Raw genomic sequence first — 19,474 nt, 5'->3', positions numbered from 1 at the left:
ATCCGCGACTTATTGTTGATTCAGCCGCGGTATCCCGCCGGCGTGGCCCTCGATCCAGGTCAACTTAATATACGTTTTGAAATTTTATTCGATCGACTGCACTCTTGATTCCCCGGATTTTCGTGAACCGCTTCGGGCGATCCGGGACATTTTCCATTGCGACATTGGATTCTCGAGGAAGGGTTGGGAACACCTATGGCAAAGACGAGAAAGCACCGCCGACGTATATACATATTTCTACGAGCTATTTGCACAATTTATGGACATTTGACTGAAACGATTTTCACGGCGGTAACCAATCCGTCTTCCTATACGTTCATTATACGATTCGTATGGAAAACAAAATCTTTATATTAATCGCGAAACTCGCGGAAAAAGTAAAGAAATCGCGTCACCGTGATATTCGCAACACACAGCGAGAAATAAATACAGTATGGCACACGTCATCGCTTGCATCGTGCAGTACACGCACAAAGACATATATTCGCGCGACATCGTGACGATGGTATTCGGACGGTAGATCCGCAGGATGGCTGAGAGATGGAGACCTAAAAATATTCTCGACACGAGGAATTCCCCGAAAAAGTTTACTGTTCGAAAAGCTCTTTGGGCATGAGAGACGAAGGGAAGATACGTTTCTCTCTCTCTCTCTCTCTCTCTCTCTCTCTCTCTCTCTCTCTCTCTCTCTCTCTCTCTCTCTCTCTCTCTCTTTCTGTCTGTCTGTCTCTCTCCCTTTCTTCCCCGCTCTCTAACCTCCCACAGTCTTTCCCTCTTTCCAGTTTCGACGGCAGCAGTCTACCCTCTGCCGTTCTCTGCTTTCAGCCATTTGCGCCATTCGGGGCGTCCTCGGCTTTGCCTTTGCCTCATCTCCAGCCCTTACTTTCTTCCACGGCGCGGGCTACGCTTCAGCCAGTGGCTCTCTGCGCTTTTCTACACGCTCCTCATTCTCCCCGTCGCACACCGCCCGCTAGAGAGAGAGAGATAAAGTATTTCCGATTCGAATCTCCATTCCCGATATGATGCCGCACATTCGCGCGGTTAGTCTAGATAGAGCTCAGGCGACCGAATGCCCCGTTCTAAGCCGATTCTAAACTTCGGTCGATATCCCGCCTCTTCGACCCGCAACCCCTGAAAACCACCGCCGCTTGTCTCCTTCCGTCCGGCGTGACCAGGGCGTTTACGTGGTACCAGAAGTACCACCTCCAGAAGCCAGTTGCCTCCCGTCTCATCTTCCCCTCCTCGCATTTTCCGCACCGGCCGGCAGTTTGAGGTGTCCAAGCACCCATCAAATCGAATTTCTTCTGCGGTCAGCGATGCTATAGGCAGACGGGAGCGCCGCTTACCGACACCCAACTGTTTTACACGCATTATTAAGTCATGCGCCGGCACGGAGTAACTCGCTGTCGGATTACGTGGCCTTAACGAAACTTCCTTCTGCACCAAACGAACTGTACAAAGCCCGATTGTGATCGACTTTGCCTCTTTAAGCTTGTCTCTTTTAAATTTTATATTATTTATGTTGAATTTTTATTGTTTTTCTCAATCAAGCTCTGATACATGTTCTTAGTCAAAGGTATAAGTATTTTTAATAAATTGTGGTATATAAGAATTAAACTTGTTAGCGTTTTTACATATCTTGTTAGCAATTATATTATAATTTCGTATTTAACAAGAAATTATTAGATTAAATAGTAACATTTGGTTTATTAATAATTTTTTGTTGAAACTTTAATACAGTATAAATAATATAAGTTTGTACAAACCACACGCGCGTAATATATTTAAACTTCATTTGTTAGGATAATAGGACAAAACTTCAAGCGGTATTTCTTTCGAAACGTTTCCAATTATTTATTTAATTTGTTCGTACAGTCGCGAAGAAACTTAAGTAACATTTCAATTTTTAATAAAAACTGTATGACTCCATGACCAAATAAAAATATGACCTGTTGTTTTAAAAATTCTGCGACTCGCTACATACGATATTTCTATTGCATCAAAAAATAAAGACTATTTATTTACATGGCTATGCGTATATTCAATGCCACGTGTCAACGTGGCCGTTATGCATTCGATATTTTGACTGCAGCCGTAAATAAAATAATGTTAACGCATACGAAAGCACCCGTTTTCCAACGCGTCGTAAACGACGTTCTAATTGCTTTCGTTTACCTACCTATAGCGTAGAATACAAATCTATGCGAATGGAAGCACGCTTTTGTGTATTTAAGGTCGTGAGTCATAATATCGCACGATTTATCGATCAAATGGTAAAGCAACAAAAGTTGACGGTAACTGGAGCGACCTGAGCACTTACGTAGTATGTGTGTAAGTACACACCGGCTATCAACTGGTAATAGGGGCAGAGCTTGGACTACGTGACGGATCCATCTACGCATTGAATACATTGTACCATGCATATTCGCTCATGGAAACGTTTTATCAATACATATTTCTTTTCGAAATAACAAATCTCGGCTTACTACTATTTCGTTTGAAAGACGAACATTCGAATCATAAATCAATTTCCATCGCGCACGTGTAAAGAGAACTGTTGCCCAGTAGTAACGTATCGTCGCACCTGTGATGAATGTCGCGTATAGATACACGAAACGTATAGGAGCACGCAGCGGGACATTCTAAAGCTCGATATTCATTAGATGCAGTATTTGGGAGTTCGAATCCGTCTCCCAAAAGAAAAAAAAAGAGAGAAAACGAGAATCCCGGGAATTCCTATTTCGTCGTACATCTTAAAAGAGCCAGGATGTTAGATGCTGGGCGATCAGAGCTCGCGATTTAGATACGTGCATCCGACGGTCGAAGGATATAGTGGCGGTGGGACTGGTCGGTGGACGGGGGATAGCGGTGGGAAAGGAAGGGGAGAAATTTTCGCGTGTTCCTCGAGGTTAACGGAGACACTCGGGAAATTTATACTTCGGCAATAGTAATACCGCGGGTGTGAGGCAGGTGCCGGCGGTGGTCCAGATCGATAGGACATTAAAACAGAGGGGAAACGGAGAGAGGGTCTACCTTCGGGGCAGGCGCCTCGACGAATAACCCCGCCATAAACGGAGGAAAGCCTTCTTTTACTCAGCCGTACATCTAACTTCGCTGTGATTTACGTCGCGGATTTTGGCGGGTCACACTAAAACTCCGGCCACTCTCCATTTAGCCCCGAAAAATGATGTTGTAAACCGTGACGGTCGGACCCTCCTCCTTATTTGATCAGCGAAAGCCGGGAGGACGGCGTCAAGTTTGACATACTGCGAGAGTGATGGATGTGATTTCGCAGTTGTTGTCGTTGAGAAATATTCGCGTTCTTTCCGACTTTGGGGACAATCGGAGTTAAATGCGATAATTAAAATGCTGCTCAAAAGGGAATGATCTACTTTGCCGTTATGTTGCCGTAATTCTGATTTACATAAAAATGCATCGAGCTCTTTTATCTCCTTTACTCACACAAGTGCTCTGCAGATAATTTTTTATTTCATTTTTATTATAATTTCGTAGGAATGAAATTACAAACGTTGCTGTTTTAATTGACGTGCTTTGCATGTTCTAGCCTTCTTTAGAACGACTGCTTTTTGGACTTTCTTGCAAGTGGCCACATTCTGGTAAAAGAAAATGTTACAAAAAAGCGTGATGTATAAAGTTTTCTTGTAAGATCTGCAAGATTCTGAAGTTAATTCGGAATAAGTACATTTTTGGTAGTTAAGTTTATCGATTGATACATACTCGGACTTATCTTATTAAACTTTTTAAATAAAAATTCCTACTGCTAAAAAGAAATGTTTTTCATGCTGTAAAACCAGAACATGAATGAACAGAGTTGTAAAATTTTGTGTTTGAGAGCTATATGTCCCTAATAATCTAGATTTTGTTGTATTTCTTAAAAATAAAAATCACTTATTGACTAGCAAGATCACATATTGTATATTAATCTACTTTTAACATATAAATGTGCATAATTAAATGCGATAGTGTCTTGTGCAAAGTTTAAATATCGTAGCTAAGGCTCATGTGATAGAATCAGTTTATTATCTCAGCTACGATATAACGCTAAATTTTCTACTTTTTAAATAAAGAAACCGAATTAATAATATCGCTCGCTTACCGCCTTTTTGACGAACGAAACAAATCCATATCCTTTGGACTTTAAAGTTTGGGGATCTCTGACGACTCTGCAATCTCTGTAACATAAATGTTATATTCGGTAAGACAAGCTATAGATATAAATGGAGTGTAAGAATAAAATTCAATTAATCAAGAAATCTTATAAATATATAAAATTCAGTGGTTAAATCCAGCACTCCTTTCTAATTATTTCAAGAATTTATCAATTAAGGGATCTTTTATTTCAATTCGTATCTGACATTTTTTTTGCATATCTGATGCCAAGATTTAAATAACTTAAGTAATTACTAAGTTTTTAATAACAATTTTATATACCTTAATCACGTTTTCTTTTCGTTATAAACGTCGAAATAATGCACGTATGAATGTAATGCTATTTTTTTCTGAATTCATTCCCGTTTGTGTCTTCATTATTGCAATATTACAGTACTCGTAGCGAGAGACTTCAATTTGTTTCATGCGCAATTGAATTTCTAAGTACTGGTGACATTGTCGAGCGAATTGGGACCGGGTTGCCCGCGCGGACCATCCTCGACGAATTCTTCCTCATAATTAAGATTCCAGTAGCGCCCGGCGGACAAAATTAGGAATACTGGGAACGCCCTGGGAGCTGCAGTCGTTTCGGCGGGAACTTAAGGCGAGGAAATATCCTTTCGACCGATAGAGAGGAGTGGCATGCGCCGCGAATAAAGTTCCGCATCGCATATATACCGATCTCTCCTTTCACTTCCGTTATCCGGTGGCTACCTGGACTTTTTTCGACCGCAATTGGAAATTTTCAAAAGACTACGTCGCGCGCGGTACCCATTATCAACTATGTACGGTGATTGATGTAGACGGAACGGCGGAACTTTGATATATGATACTTTTCACGTACTACGGAATTAATTGCCCGTAGAAAAAAATTGCTGGCGTGAAGATGACAGTACTGATCCTCTTCCTTTATCTTCTCGTTTGTGATGGATTAAGTGCTGAAGAGCAGCATGTAATTAGAAAATAGTTTCGTTCGTTGAGTGACACCTAGACGTTTATGCTAGGTGCATTTTACAAATAGTGAAGCACGATTATTTTTCGTTAACAAATCAAAAAGTCGATCACTTAGACAAAACTTAGTAATATTGTATTAAAGTGCTTTTATTCTTTTAAATAAATTGATTCCTTTGCCACTCAGTTTGCCCATCAAACTGAAAGCATGCTCAGCTTTACGAAGATAAGTCATTAAATGCACAATGCGTGTAATGCGTGTTATGTGTTTGAAAAGTCTTGCAAAAATAATGTTCGCTGTAATACATGCGGATGGAAAGCGAAGAATAGATGGTGAAAAAAGAAGCAAAAGGACGATTTCGTTTGGGAAGAGAAGGCTTCAAAGAAAGGTTTGTCAAAAGGAAAGAAGGTAAAAGGGAATAAAAGAGAAGGCAGGCGGAATTACGCGCGTTTCAGGCTGTAGCCGGTCGGTACTTCCACTCTGTGCATCAATTTGAATGCACACCTGCCGCGGTTTCGCCCGTAATTAAAACGATTAATCGATCAAAGGACGTATCTGGGCGGAAGCGAAAAAAGCGAGAAAAAATTTGTACCATGTGTACATCCTCCCTAATGAGTAATGATATGGAATAAATTAATCTATAATGACTAATGCGAAACATTACTAATAGCCGTAATTAAACAATTTCAAACCCAACGTTTCCTTGCTGCAAGAAGAAAAATCACGAAATAAATTAAAGACTAAAGGTGAGTTCTGAACGACAAATTACATGCCAATCGATTAATTTTTATTGAAAATAAGTTGTGTAAGTCGGCGAAGCGACGTACGTTTCAAAAGTAACTTTTTAGCGGGGTCATGCCGCGAGTAACAAATATGGGCGAGTAACAACATGGGAATAATTTTAATTGACGATACTTTTCCTCGTGGTGATACGCGCACGACATCAAAGGCTTTTCGAAACCGCGATATACTGTTTCCGATTGTTTTTGCCCCAAACCGTCGGAGAACGTCGTAGTTTACGAGCTCGGAATGTTGAGTGGTCAATATAAGTTAGATGTAGAATACGCCGCTAGTCGCCCGCATACGCCGTTACCCACACCTCACATCGCTCACGCCATGTACACCTCCGCGCGCGCTGGTTACTATCGATATAGGTTTGAGCTGTGTTGTGTGTTTCCGTATAGCGCGCTTATTCTCTTCCCCTTTGCCATTTCCTCTTTATGCCCATTTCTCTGGCTGGGCCGCCACCGTAGAGCGAAACAATTGGCGCGACGGCGAGTGCCCCCCGTGAATTTACGTTCCTCACCGCAAAAAATCATAAATTAATGCATGGTTATTGACGCGATAAATCTCAGAATTTAATTCAGGTTCCGTCGAGTCTTGTCGCACGACACGCCGTTCCTCTCGTCCGTTTTGGCCGGTGATATAGCCGCGACAATGCCAGAGGCTCGCACCCTGGCGGGCAAAGCCTCGATAGGATAAAGAGTAAGTCTAGATTTATTGCCATCGAGCCAGTCGAACACGATGGACGTGTGGATAGAAAAGGTTTTGCACGGGCGGATTGGAGAGCGGGGGTTCGGGGGCGATGATTCAAATTGTACACTGGAGACATGTATCCGATATCCCGCATAAGTTATCTCTCAGTCTATCACTTTCGAAATTACATTGCTATATAATATTGTTCATTTCTCCACATCAATAGTAGTTAATAGGATATCATAAATAATGAGCAAATCAATTGTAAGATATAATTTACATTTTCTTAAATAGATATATGTATAATAGAAAACGTAGTGCGAGAAAGGAAATGGCGATATTGTGAACAAAATTTCTATATAGCTGTAGAGAAATTTGCATCCAAGGATACACCGTAAGTTCAGATTTATTACCGTCGACTAGGTCGGGCGTGATAGACGCGAGAATGGAAGGATGGGGTGTGTCGATGTTTCAAATTGCGCGCTAGGGACGTAATCCGCAGAAAGATTGCAGGCTTGTTGTTCGTTCTATCAATTTCGAAATCTTGATTCTACATTTTTTATATAGGTGATATCTGTTACAATTACACTGGCGGATAAGCGCTTACTTTTTTAAATTATTTAATTTCCAAAGCATCCCGATTAATTATTTTAGTAGAATTATATTATATTTTTATTATTTAAAAGCGGTGTGTTACTCAATCTGAATCAATAATGCATTCACAATTCATAAAAGTCATCATAGCACGATGACATTTATATAATAATAATAAAAGACTTGTTAAATATTGTCGCACTCTGATTGCGGTTCCATTTCCGTTCCATTTCTGCAAAGTAATTTTCTTAATGTGATTTAATTCTTTTTAAACAAGTCACATAGTTCAATCGTTTAGCAAGTTTCTGGATTTTGTTCTCTTTAATCTTAAAACAAGTATAGCGGAGCTTGTAAAATTCCCAGTGGTAATTTCTTTTATCTTGGAAAGTAAATTCCCGGGATTGATAAAAGCTACTGTCCGACAGTCCAATTTTGATAATTAACATGCGATTCACTCGTACAGTATTTACTTAACAATTGCTGGTTTGCAATGCCTGCTGGACGTATTCTGTTCGTAAACACCGTACTTTTGCCAGAATGCTCGATGCATTTCAACAAGTCTAAACTGGTCTTCTTGCCTTCCTTGCATTTTGTTCGTATCTTTTTCCCGCGTCCTCTCTTGCCTATCTCCTTTTCATCTACTTTCTTTCTTGCGTCTAATGCGCCATTTCCCTCCTGCATCCATGCTATTCCCTTTCCATACATACTATTCTATTATTTTGGAAACATTCAAATGTACTTGATAATATCATAATTGAATCTTAGTTCGCAAAAAGTTTCTCTCAGTTTACTTAGCTTGAAAATCAGACATTGATAAAATTTTTCATTCGCGACATTTGCTTTCCTCTGCGTTCGAGAGAGTCGCAACTTTTTTTAGATAATGACAAATTATAAATAGTAATTATAAATTTTACATAATAATTTTAAATATTATATCATTAAATATTATACATTTTGTGTTTTATATTTGTATAATTTTCTGCAACATTTCGAACATGCGTGTCGTAAAGAATAGGCAATTTTTATTTCCATCAGTCGAAGCCTACGTTTCTATCAATGATCGTTGAAGCGTTCCACCCCGTTCTTATTTCTTACAAGATGTTTTCGATAAGGCGGGAGGAGCAGAGAAAAAGAGGATCGTGAATTGACGAAATCGTGTCACGACCTCATCAGTTTCATATCCTTAAGCCGCGAAACTTTCGCGTATTAACCTCTATTCCTTGATACCGCTTTTTCATCTTTCATACTGTGTCGGTTCCTTTGACTACGTGCTGCGCAGGCAGTCTTTCCATTAGCCGCCGGAAAAATTCAAACTCATTAATTAGGCGCTAGGAATGGCGCGTCAGCATGAAAATCTTTGTACCGTAGGATCTGGGTCCTTATCGCCCGGGCAACGAAGATTGAAGAACACCATTTTCGAGCGGGCCGGGGAAAAGAATCGTGGGGGTATGAGCGTCTGCGGGAACAGATTCATCAATCTACCTACAAATAATCGCTGCAGAGTGCTATCGTTCATCAGCATTTGATCGCTATTCTCGGACGCCGTTTATCGATTTCTGTATCAAGGGAATAACAACTTATCTGTTTACAAGAGATAGAAGTACCAAGTAGAGTAGAACATTTATAAAAGCACGCGACATTTTATGATGACAAATTGATGTTGTGTCATTGAAAGATTCCAGGAGAAAATCAGGTCGAATGTGTCGATTTAATTATTAGCTGAGTGTACAATTATATCGCACAAGTTTCATCGTTTATGTACAACAATACCAATTTTCAGTATATGTTTTTACAATCATGCATAGATTTTACCTTATAAATGTAGATAAAGTGTCACACGTTCAGAGCACAAATTTCATTCTTTGCTCTAACTATAGGTACACTATTATGGGGTGTGCTACAAGGGAAAGCCTTTATCGGAAATATTTCGAGTTCAAGCAGCAAGTGGTATAGTGCAGTTTTCTATGCTAGCGGGAGTTGTTATCTTCTCGTATAATGAATCTCGCGGGATGTAAGTTATGAATTTATAACTCTCTCACGGCTTGAGAGGTTGAAATATTTTCGATAAGAAGTTATTTCTTTCTTCGATTATGAATAACAGAAGAGCTAACCTCGGCAGACTGACATTTTATTATCGATTATTTTCAAATTCTGGCCTAAATCAAAGATTTCGTTAGATTGCTAAAATATTATACACACAGCTCTTGAAATTTAACATCGATCATTATATCTTGCTTTATTATCAATTCGTCCGCGTTCAAATAGCGTATTTACGAGAGGCAGAAATATGCACTCTGCATAACCAGCCAAACCGGTTAAAGTTTACACTACCAACAGGGTTAAGTGTGTTTATAAAGCATTAAAGACCAGAATTTTAGCGTAATGCTAGTCAATCAAGTGGCACGATTGTTTACACAAACTTTGTTGACTTTAAGTAATGTAGCAAGAGAACTTTATTCCCTCTAGAAACAAACTAACGCCTTCTTATACTTCGGGAGTATATTTTCTTTTCTTTTAAATGGCAGACGCGCTAGTCTCATCTCGGATTGATTTCGTAAAGCGCGACGAGTAGTCAATAGGTGTCTATTGATATCTGTAGTAAAATTATAATTGGCACAAATTGGCGTATTTTTAATATTTTCGTGCTTTGACGAAAATATTTATATATAAGATAAGAAGAAGATCCATATATAAAAACCATTTCGCACGCTGATGGAAACGATAAGACATGATCATGTAGTTTACTTAATTCTTACTAAGTGTACTCAATACCGAGCCAGCTAATTGTCGATGGGATAGATCGGGTCGATGGCGCAGGGCGGAGGCGGACAGAGTCTCAGACAAAGTCGTGTTGGCACCGATGCCACCCAACAGCCCTCGAGGGTCCCACAAGCAAAGCTTCCTTCGATTTTGAGATCGCGTCGAACGAAACCGTGCTCGTTGTGGAAATGTTCATACCACTGAACTCCTCCACGGCATGCCGTTCCTACTTTCGTCGCTGTAAACCGCTTATTAATGTCTTCGATACGTAACACGCGGCATCAGCACCGGCCATTACTGAGACCCCTTTTCACCCCTGCTCCCGATTTACCTTCCGTTCCTATCGTTCTCATCCCCTTTTCGCGATAGTCACCCCTATAACCAAAGGGTTAACCGGCCCTGCCGTAAGCGAGATTATTACCTAGATAACCGGAAAATTAACTGCAAAATGCGCCATTTTACCCTGCCAGCGTGCGAGGTTATGGTAATTTTAATAACATATTTATTGCTCCCTGACTGTCCCCTCTCTCGCAGTGCCCACATTGCATAAAAGGCAACACTGAGCGTTTGTAGGCGAGGGCAGATAACGCGCCGCTGATTACGCCAGCGCTATTTTGCAAAGTTCGCCGGAGCCGAATTCGTTCGGGCGAGTCGCCAGGTATCGGTAATTTATGTCTTTTCCCTGCAACGATGCGTGATATGTGCGTATAATGTGTGCAATTTTCAATCCGAATTGATCCACGTATAATCCATTCGCCAGTACAATTCGCCGAAAGCGCTATCAGTTATTGTAATACAATCACAATGTCAGTATTTTCAGACCAATATATGCCGCAATTGACGAATTAACATGATGAAATATTTTATTAAAAGATTGTGCAACTTTATGATAAAATATTTGAAATCTTGTAATAACTTGGAATGGTATATATCATATTATGATCATATTGTCATGCTATGAAATATTGCACAAATATTTATACGAGTAATTATCCAGCGGGATTAACAAAATTTTATTAACAGTCTATTTATTCTTCGTATATTTGTGTTTATATGAAAAGAAAATAAGATGAATAAATGGATAAATTTGTACACTAAAAAGAAACAAAAAGGAGTGATAATAAGAAGAAAAATTTATAGAAATAAGGATATTAAGGATATTATGATAGGGCCATCTGATAGCAGTATGGAGCAAAAACACATGATAATAAAACGCCGTGGCGCAAGCAACGATGATGGCGGCTCGTAGCCCTTCTTCACGGGTCGAGTAAAACTTCCGGCTGAATGGTAAATGCTCGAGTATTTTCTCCAATCGATAAGCTGCATGGCACATCTACCGATCACGATAATAAGTTTATCCCGCATCAAGCCGGAAAGACTACAAGAATACACCGCTTATAATTATATTCTCGTAAATTTCCAGCAAGTGAAGATTATATCATCTAATTATTTATTATTTTATTTAATTTTTATTTTGTTAGCAAAATCTTCCTGGCGTATAATAAAAGGGATGCTGCACAGATCGAGATATGTATCATTCACTTTCAACGACTTTCAATGACACGATCGCATTAGGAATGCTATCAGAGTCTAAAAATCTGACGTTGATTTTGCTTTCGGTTTGTGCATATAGAGAGTTTGTCTATTCAGCATGAAATACAATTTGAAAACAGGCAGTTGCGCAGGTGTGTATATTCGAACGAGTCTGCGACGCATTTTGCCCGACGCTCGTTTTACAAACGCGTCACTATCAGCAGGTGACGTACATGTGCGTGTTGTAACACTTGCAATATCCTGCACGCTGTCGAATGGCCGGCACTCAAACGTGGCTATTAGCCCACCCGGTATTTCCGTGTTTTGAGATATGAGAAGAATCTCTATTTCCTGTACTTTTTCGTTGCCTGTGTGTGTTTTTGGTTACACTATTTTCTCTTGTACGGATTATTTATTAAATCTACCTGCAGCTCGCTGATGTATTTTTCATTTTACACGATGATGAACGAAGTGTTTGCAATCGTTATAAATTATGAAACTGTTTCATAGAACGTGGAATATAAATGAGAGCAGATTTGTACATTTGTAGAATTGAATTTTTTATAAGTTTAGATGTATTTTCATGTATATATATTTCAACATTTCAAATATGTATTACACTAGGCGTATTAAAAAACATAAGCTAAATTAAAGTATTTCAACGAATCTACTTAAAATTTGCTGGTGACCTTATATTTTCTGAGCCTGGCTCTAATTAGTCAATGTTGTACAGAAGGCGTCATTAATGCCTTCCTAGCTGTGTTCTTGGGATTTCTATAGTGCACGTTACATGTACTATGTTTCAGGTGGAAGGCATTAATGACGCCTTCTGTACAACTATGCGCATTGGAAAAAAATTACGTGTTTTGTTATCGTATTTGTTACACTTCTTTGTTTGCCTTTCTGGGAATCACACTATTTTATTCCTAAATATGATAGTAACTGCAAGAGTGCATTTGTCTTCTTGGATGTAGATTTCTTTATAGCCAGTATGCCTGTCGCGTAATAAGCCTTACAAAATCAAATTCTTGACGTACGTTATTGCTTCCCAATGCTTACAGAATTTTCAATGTGAATTATTGCTGTGAATAGAGACGAACTGTTTAGTGTCGATGATAAACAAACGTCCAGCGTGTTCAACGCGATTTCCATAATTTAGTCTCGTAAACATAATTAAATTTCAAACGCGGTAGCTCGTATCGCGAACAGTGTTGTGATACGCGATATTAGTTACGAAATCGTTTGACGTTGCAAGGAAATTAAGTCTGCCGACTCTATTGTCACACTAGTGACGACAAATCTTGTGATAATTAATTTATTCATACTTTGCAGAATATAAAATAATAATTCCAGAGTCCTTTGAGTCGCATTGCGCTAATTAAATCACAAAAGGGCAATAAGTAGGCAAGTGGTAGTTACGGATTAAAGTGATGGTACGTTACTTTTCTGTGTGATTAAAGTAAATTACTATGATGAGAGTTAACAATGAGAAAGTTTGCATTTAGTCGGATACGAGGCTCACGGCACGTAAACTTAGAAACCTCCTTCCTTCGAGTTAACTTTTAGGATAGCCAAAATAACGAAGGGTTAAGATAGCAAGTACAAGGGGGCGCAATGTCGTTCTCCCCTTCCCCCCCCCCACTCCCGCCGATATGGCTTCGTTAAGAGGATTAGGCGGCTTTGAAGTTACGTAAACTGAAATTGTGCTAGATCGAGTAAGAAAACGTTCGGCTGCATTAACACTTTTTTCCGATACTGCTAAGTAGATAAATTTACTGCAACGAATTTTACATGTCGATAATGTATATTTAGAAATATCTGACAAAAAAATGATCATATCATTCTCCTATCGTACTGTGTGTAGAACGCAATTATTCGCGGAAAGCGGAAATTTTATGCTAAAAAATAATATTGACAGTGACGTGTAGACAGTTATGATTATGGAAACGTTACAAAAAGTCTACGAAGCTCCTGCGAAATCAATCGTGCAAAAATGATTACAGCCGACGAAATTGGAACGTTTGCGAAAGGTCATAGTATTATTTTTGCATTAAAGAAAATTCTTGCGGATATTAAAAGAAACGAATCCTAGAAATCGAATATACGATATCACATAGTGTCCGTGTCTCGCAGGCTCTTCTTATTAAACTTGATAGCAGTTTTCCCAGTTATCGTATTTGCTTTAGACATATAGGTGTAAGAACAAAAACTTCGCGCCAAACTTAGTTTTTACGTCTTTCTGAAATTGCGAACGAGAAAGACTATCGACATTTCCGTCTTAACTGTTGATTAAAACATGATAGTTAACGTAGGATATTGCAGTTGACTTGATTTACGCACTTAGATATAATAGATATACTTTCTTTGCACTTTATATAAATTATATCAATGATCGATTGAACGTGCATCGAATAAAACTTTAATATATTTAATTAATATGTAGGTTTTTTTTTTTTTGAGAAAAAAACACACTTATCTTTTTTAATATAAAATAATATGCAATATACTATATTTCAGCTTGTCAGTAAAATTTCGTATAGCGCACGTGCGATCGATTTCAGAACAGATATAACAGCAAAACAAGAACTATGAATCGTGTTCTTAGTTGAATTCCATGCAAGCGTGCTCGTGGCTTGGAATGCATTTATCCGAATCTTGACACAGGAATTTATTTCATCCATTCACGCGCGTGCATTTTGTCTTGAAGTGAATTCACACTTGAGCAGTATGACGATAATCGTTCTCGCGGGCTGCGAATCTTATGAACAACTTGCTATTCCGCTTCGCAAAGATTCTAACATCGTAAATAAGAATTCAACAGCTGAATGTATTATTTTTTTTCTACATGCTCTTGCAGTACTATAAATATGAAAATATTCTGTAATGCGTTTATTAATTTTATACTTAGAATGATATTTAATATAAGAAATAATTTACCAATGACCTTATACTCCACTTTCAACTTTATCCTAAACGTTATCAATTTAAGTAAAAAAAGGAGAGAAGAAGGTATCTAAGCTCCATTAAAATAAATCTTGTCTTGTTTCAATTTCCTTGATGAAGGTATAGAAGGTGATCGTTAAAACATCGTTAAAGGATATCATTTTCTGTTTGAACAAAAACATTTCGAACTCAATTTTGAGTGGGTAAGACAATGATAAGATTTAAGTAGCAAAGAAAAAGTTTCTTGTATAAAGTATAAACCAATTTAGAGTCTCAAGATCCAAGAAAAATTTCAAATTAGGTTCGGAATTCTAGGCTAGTTATTGATTGATGTCGTCAAATCAATAACATTATTTTTTAAACCAAGATAGTTGGAAAGAAGTTTCTAATTACAAGATATAGAAAAAGAGAAACGAAAAGAGGTGGAAGAAAAAATCTTAATGTAAATGTTAATGTTATAAAGATAAATTTCTTCAATTTTTCTATTTTAAAATTAAAACAGACATGACTCCCATTTTTCAAATTTTTCGTCGCTCGTACTATTTGATGTTTCATGTGAGTGCGAGGAATTTTTCTGGCATTATGTGCGAAATGTTTCAATCAGTATAGATTTGGCGTTTCTGATAATAATACTATTGATATAATCAATAGAGTGCCAATACCTTCTCCGTGTTGAGTATAGAAAATTTTAAATAAATTCTGTTTAAGAGTTGGCAACGTATTTGTATGCGGATGGAAAAGGTTTATAATAACGGGCAACTATAAATATACTTCAATAATATTGAAACACACATGTGTATACATGTCGCGTGTTTACCTATGCAGCAAATGTAAATTTTTCTCCGCTCACTGCGATTCAATAAAACGCGTTACACAGGAGGACAAATGGAAGAATAAATTGAATTGCATATTAAAACAATTTATTGTTATTTTTTGTTACTTTTGTATTTTTTATATTTTTGTTTTATCCAAGTAAAATATACATAATAGTTTTAATCTATATTCGATAATATTATTTACGCGTCCAATAACGTGTATATGTATATATCTAATCCGCTTATATGTACAATTTACATTTCAATGTTTATCGAGCTGCCTGTAAATGTAAACTTTGCAAAATAAGAGACAACTACTAATATTTGCATCGACAGCTTTAGATGACGGGTAAGATATCTATGAAATTGCAATTCAATCCGTATTTAACTTTATAAGAAATGTTCTGTAAACACGGAAACGCAAGTCGTCTCCGCGTGAGTTATCTCTCCTAAACAAAATTCAAACAATGAATATTGTTCGAACGACGAACATCGGATACATCTGCTACCATGCAGGAAATCCTTCGTTTTTACTTTCACCGAGCACTTATGTGTGCTTTCTATCCGTGCGGAAGATCATCCAATATTTAGTGGTCGTTGGACGGGATAATAAATGTCGGTTCGATTGCAATACGTGCACGTCACGAGCGTAGACCCGATTTCGTTCGGTGGCCCAATCAGTCGAACCGCGTCTGATTTAATGCGTTATTTTATTAGAAATCTATAAAGCTATCCAGATTACGCGGGGAAAGGTTTATGGCCTGCCGCCAACCCACCGAGTTCGCCCTCTACCGCCTATTTCCACTTCGACCTGAACCGTTTTCGACATCCAACATACCAGCACCACCATCGACTTCCGACTACCACACCAGCGGGTCCTAGCCGATTTGGGCGTCAGCCACCCTTCTTTCGGTTCCGCCAGTTAACGTGTCTGCTCTTCCAATGTGGCGGAAGAAAAAGGACTCCCCGGTCGACTCGGCGAATTAATTTATGCGCAATTCCTTTTTATTTGGGTCGACCCGCGGCCCGACAATTTCCACTCGAAATAGGCGACACCGATGCTGCGCCACGGGAAGAGATGCGACTGAATCCTAGGCATTTTTCCACAGGAGAATAATGACGATTAATGCGCGGGACAAAAGAGGTTTTACAAATGGCAAAAATTGCGCCAATTAATGAGAATTAATTGGCTTTGCGGTTTTAACACGATAGATTAGATTTATCATTTTATAAATCATTCTCATTTTCACATAATTAGCCAAATCGTATTGTTAATTAATAAACTTTATGTAAGTGTGCTGCAAAAAGCAATTTAAGATATACTTATTTATATATCTTATATATTTTTTCATATTTTACAAGATGTTCTTATAAGTTAGAGGTCAGAGTTAATATAGTATATAGTTAATATACTAATATGTTCATGTGTACAAGTTTCTCATTAGATGGTCATTTTTAAAAAAGAGAAATGATGCGAGTGCATAGAGAATTTCAAAAGATTATTGAAAAGAGAAAAATTGTCTACCCCGAGCTTTTACAGTCAACGTAGAGTGTATTTCAGGAAACGATTGCAGAGGGTGCCAGAATTCTCGCCCCGGAAAATTGAATTCTTCGCTTTCGTTCCCATCCATGAATTTCGTCATCATAAAACAATGGACATAATTTTGAATCCCGTATTATTCACAGTTCGAAAACTTTTCTTCCGTATTGTTTTTCATCTGTAGTTTTCCGCACAGGCGCATCAATAAAGTTATGCACGAATAGCCAAAGCGTGATTTACTGTTCATCGATAAAATCCGAGATTAAAATTCGTATAGAATATACATATTACGGAGAAAAAGAATAACATAAATAATGCACAATCAAACGAGAAGAAATTATATAAATTATCATAAATATGCGTGGTATTGTGTAGTATAGTACAAGAAATTAAATTAAAAAATTATTATCTTCATATATATCATAACATTCTTGCTTCGGCAACTAGCGATTTAACGAACGGTATAATTTATTTTCACTGAATCTGCGAGCTGACGTGCTGAATTTAAAAGTGCCTTCTATAATTCCGCGATGTGGTGTGACTGGTGTGGCGTATTGATTTTTAAGAGGGAAACGAGGAAAGTGCGGTGAAGTCGCGACAACGACAGGCAGCACGTAAAGCCGCGAGGGCATTTGTTAATATCGTAATATTGATTATTTTTAATGAGGATGCCGTGGCAAAATGCCCGAGCAATTGAATAGTCAACATCACCACAGCTTTTACATCCGTGATAAGTTTTATTAAGAAAAGCTTAAGAATAATGCTTGATTGTTGAGATTTTCTTTGTAAAAATTATTTTTCAGAAGCTTTACATAACTTTACGGATTAGATGCGGTATTTTCAATAATATTACGTGCGTGCAATTTTAGCTTGACATTATACTCAAAGGTGTGAATTAATATTTATATGAAAAAAGGGCACGCCATATCGATAGAATTTTGCTTAAATATAACGTACAAAATAAAACTTTATATTTCTCTATTAAATAACTTTTATGTCATATGCACAAAGTAAAATATTTGTTATGTAATTCAGAGAATGGAGCATATATTTAATTAAATTATAACTATTAGCGTTCTACCCCAAAAATACGTCTCTCTTTCTCTCTCTCTCTTTCATAAACTTTCTCGATAATTTTTTGTTAATTATAATATTGCTGGTCCTAAATTTATAAGTGTCTTACCGTATCTACTTATTACTAGTATCAAAAATGTAATTCAAGTTTACTCATTTAAATTGAATATGTATATATACGTTTATCACATATACTTTATGTATGAGCTATAAAATAGAGATTTTTCTCTGGTAGATGAAGGTTTCATAAAAAAAACCCGTCTTCATAAATTTTTCAGAAGAAGTCGAAACATGTAAATTATAGACCGTCATTTCTGGTAAACGTGATATCAGCAATATAAAATTTTTAGTATAAACATATATCATATACGTACATGTGCCATTTGGAAAAGTAAAATAAAAAAAGAGCTAGCACTGAGAGATATAGGAAACCGACAGCGTATGTATATATGTAAAGCTTATTAAAAAATATAGGGTTGAATGTAAATCCTATTCAAGCAAACTTGAATTCATGCTGTCTTCTGTCAGCGTTATCCGCTCTTACATAAAATTTATGACAGAGAAGAGACCTCATGCACACAATGTATAATTTTTGGTCACGACAATACACATATCGCCGAATATACATACATATTCGGAGTTCGTTGCATCAACATAGTCTATTCATCTCGGGCATTGCGATTGTTTTGCAGTTTTAATATCCAAGATAGTGAATGCTTTAGAAGCTGTGGCGAAGAATGAGAGACGGAGCTTGGTTGCATTTTAATCCTTCCTATATCAGTGCGGTCTACGAAGATGTGCATCCATCCTTCGTAGCCGAGGGGCGAATCCCGGATCTCCGTGGGAAAGTGATCAAAGCATATTGAATATGAGTTTCATCCGGTTGACTTGCCCGCACAGAGCTTCGCCTTCCTCGTCCTACGTGAAGAAGGATAAGAGGGAAGTGGAGCAGGCAGCATCTGCGAGGAAAACTGTCCGGCGAATTAAGTGCTGCAACAATTCCCGTAAATTGAGAGAAGTGGATTTGACAGAGGAAGCGATTAAGGGATCGATCCAAAAACTCGCGGATATCGACATTCAGTTCGAGACGTGGTCGTTACTCGATGGATTATTAATTGAAAGAGGGATATACGGGGAGATTGATTAAATTTAAAATTATGATCACTGGTAAAATCTCCTGTCCAGGATAATTCTCGCATTTATTACGAATGGATTTAGAAACTTTATTATGCATCACTAAGTGACGCACAATAACCAACAAGTATCTTTTATTATTGCATGCTGCAAGCCCTTTCCGAGATAAAAATAGTATTCAATTATGATTGCTTTAACGAGTGATCAACATTTTAACTATCTTTCAAATTATTGACATTGCTTCACTGGCACGTATAATTATGTACAATCACTAGTGCATTCTACACGTATTGTATAGCGTTCAATCGCCACAGTAACTTCTAAAGGCAAATTAGCATTGTGATATAACAATTACTTCTTAAATTACTAAGCATGTTTATCTGATTAGCACGATAGATCAATGATCGCGAGAGACGCAATAGCAATCGTATAATAGACACCGTATATAAGTACATAGTTAACTATTTTATAGCATTTTTATAATCA

The 19,474-nt window shown here is 37.7% G+C and overlaps 1 protein-coding gene across 8 annotated transcripts in view; it reads right to left on the bottom strand.

The window, feature by feature from the left end:
• LOC143895895 (nucleolysin TIAR) overlaps positions 1 to 19,474 on the bottom strand; it is a 529,366-nt gene that overhangs the window by 48,259 nt on the left and 461,633 nt on the right. For all 8 annotated transcript variants that reach the window (XM_077403351.1, XM_077403356.1, XM_077403354.1 and 5 more), the window contains one exon: positions 4,115 to 4,190. In XM_077403351.1, coding sequence (XP_077259477.1) covers positions 4,115 to 4,190 — 76 coding nt within the window. The remainder of the gene's footprint in view (positions 1 to 4,114; positions 4,191 to 19,474) is intronic.

Source organism: Temnothorax americanus, unplaced genomic scaffold, assembly GCF_048541705.1.
Source record: "Temnothorax americanus isolate GAGA-0224 unplaced genomic scaffold, ASM4854170v1 Scaffold17, whole genome shotgun sequence".
In the NCBI taxonomy this organism is placed as follows: Eukaryota; Metazoa; Arthropoda; class Insecta; order Hymenoptera; family Formicidae; genus Temnothorax; species Temnothorax americanus.
This window is presented reverse-complemented; position numbering and strand designations above follow the sequence as displayed.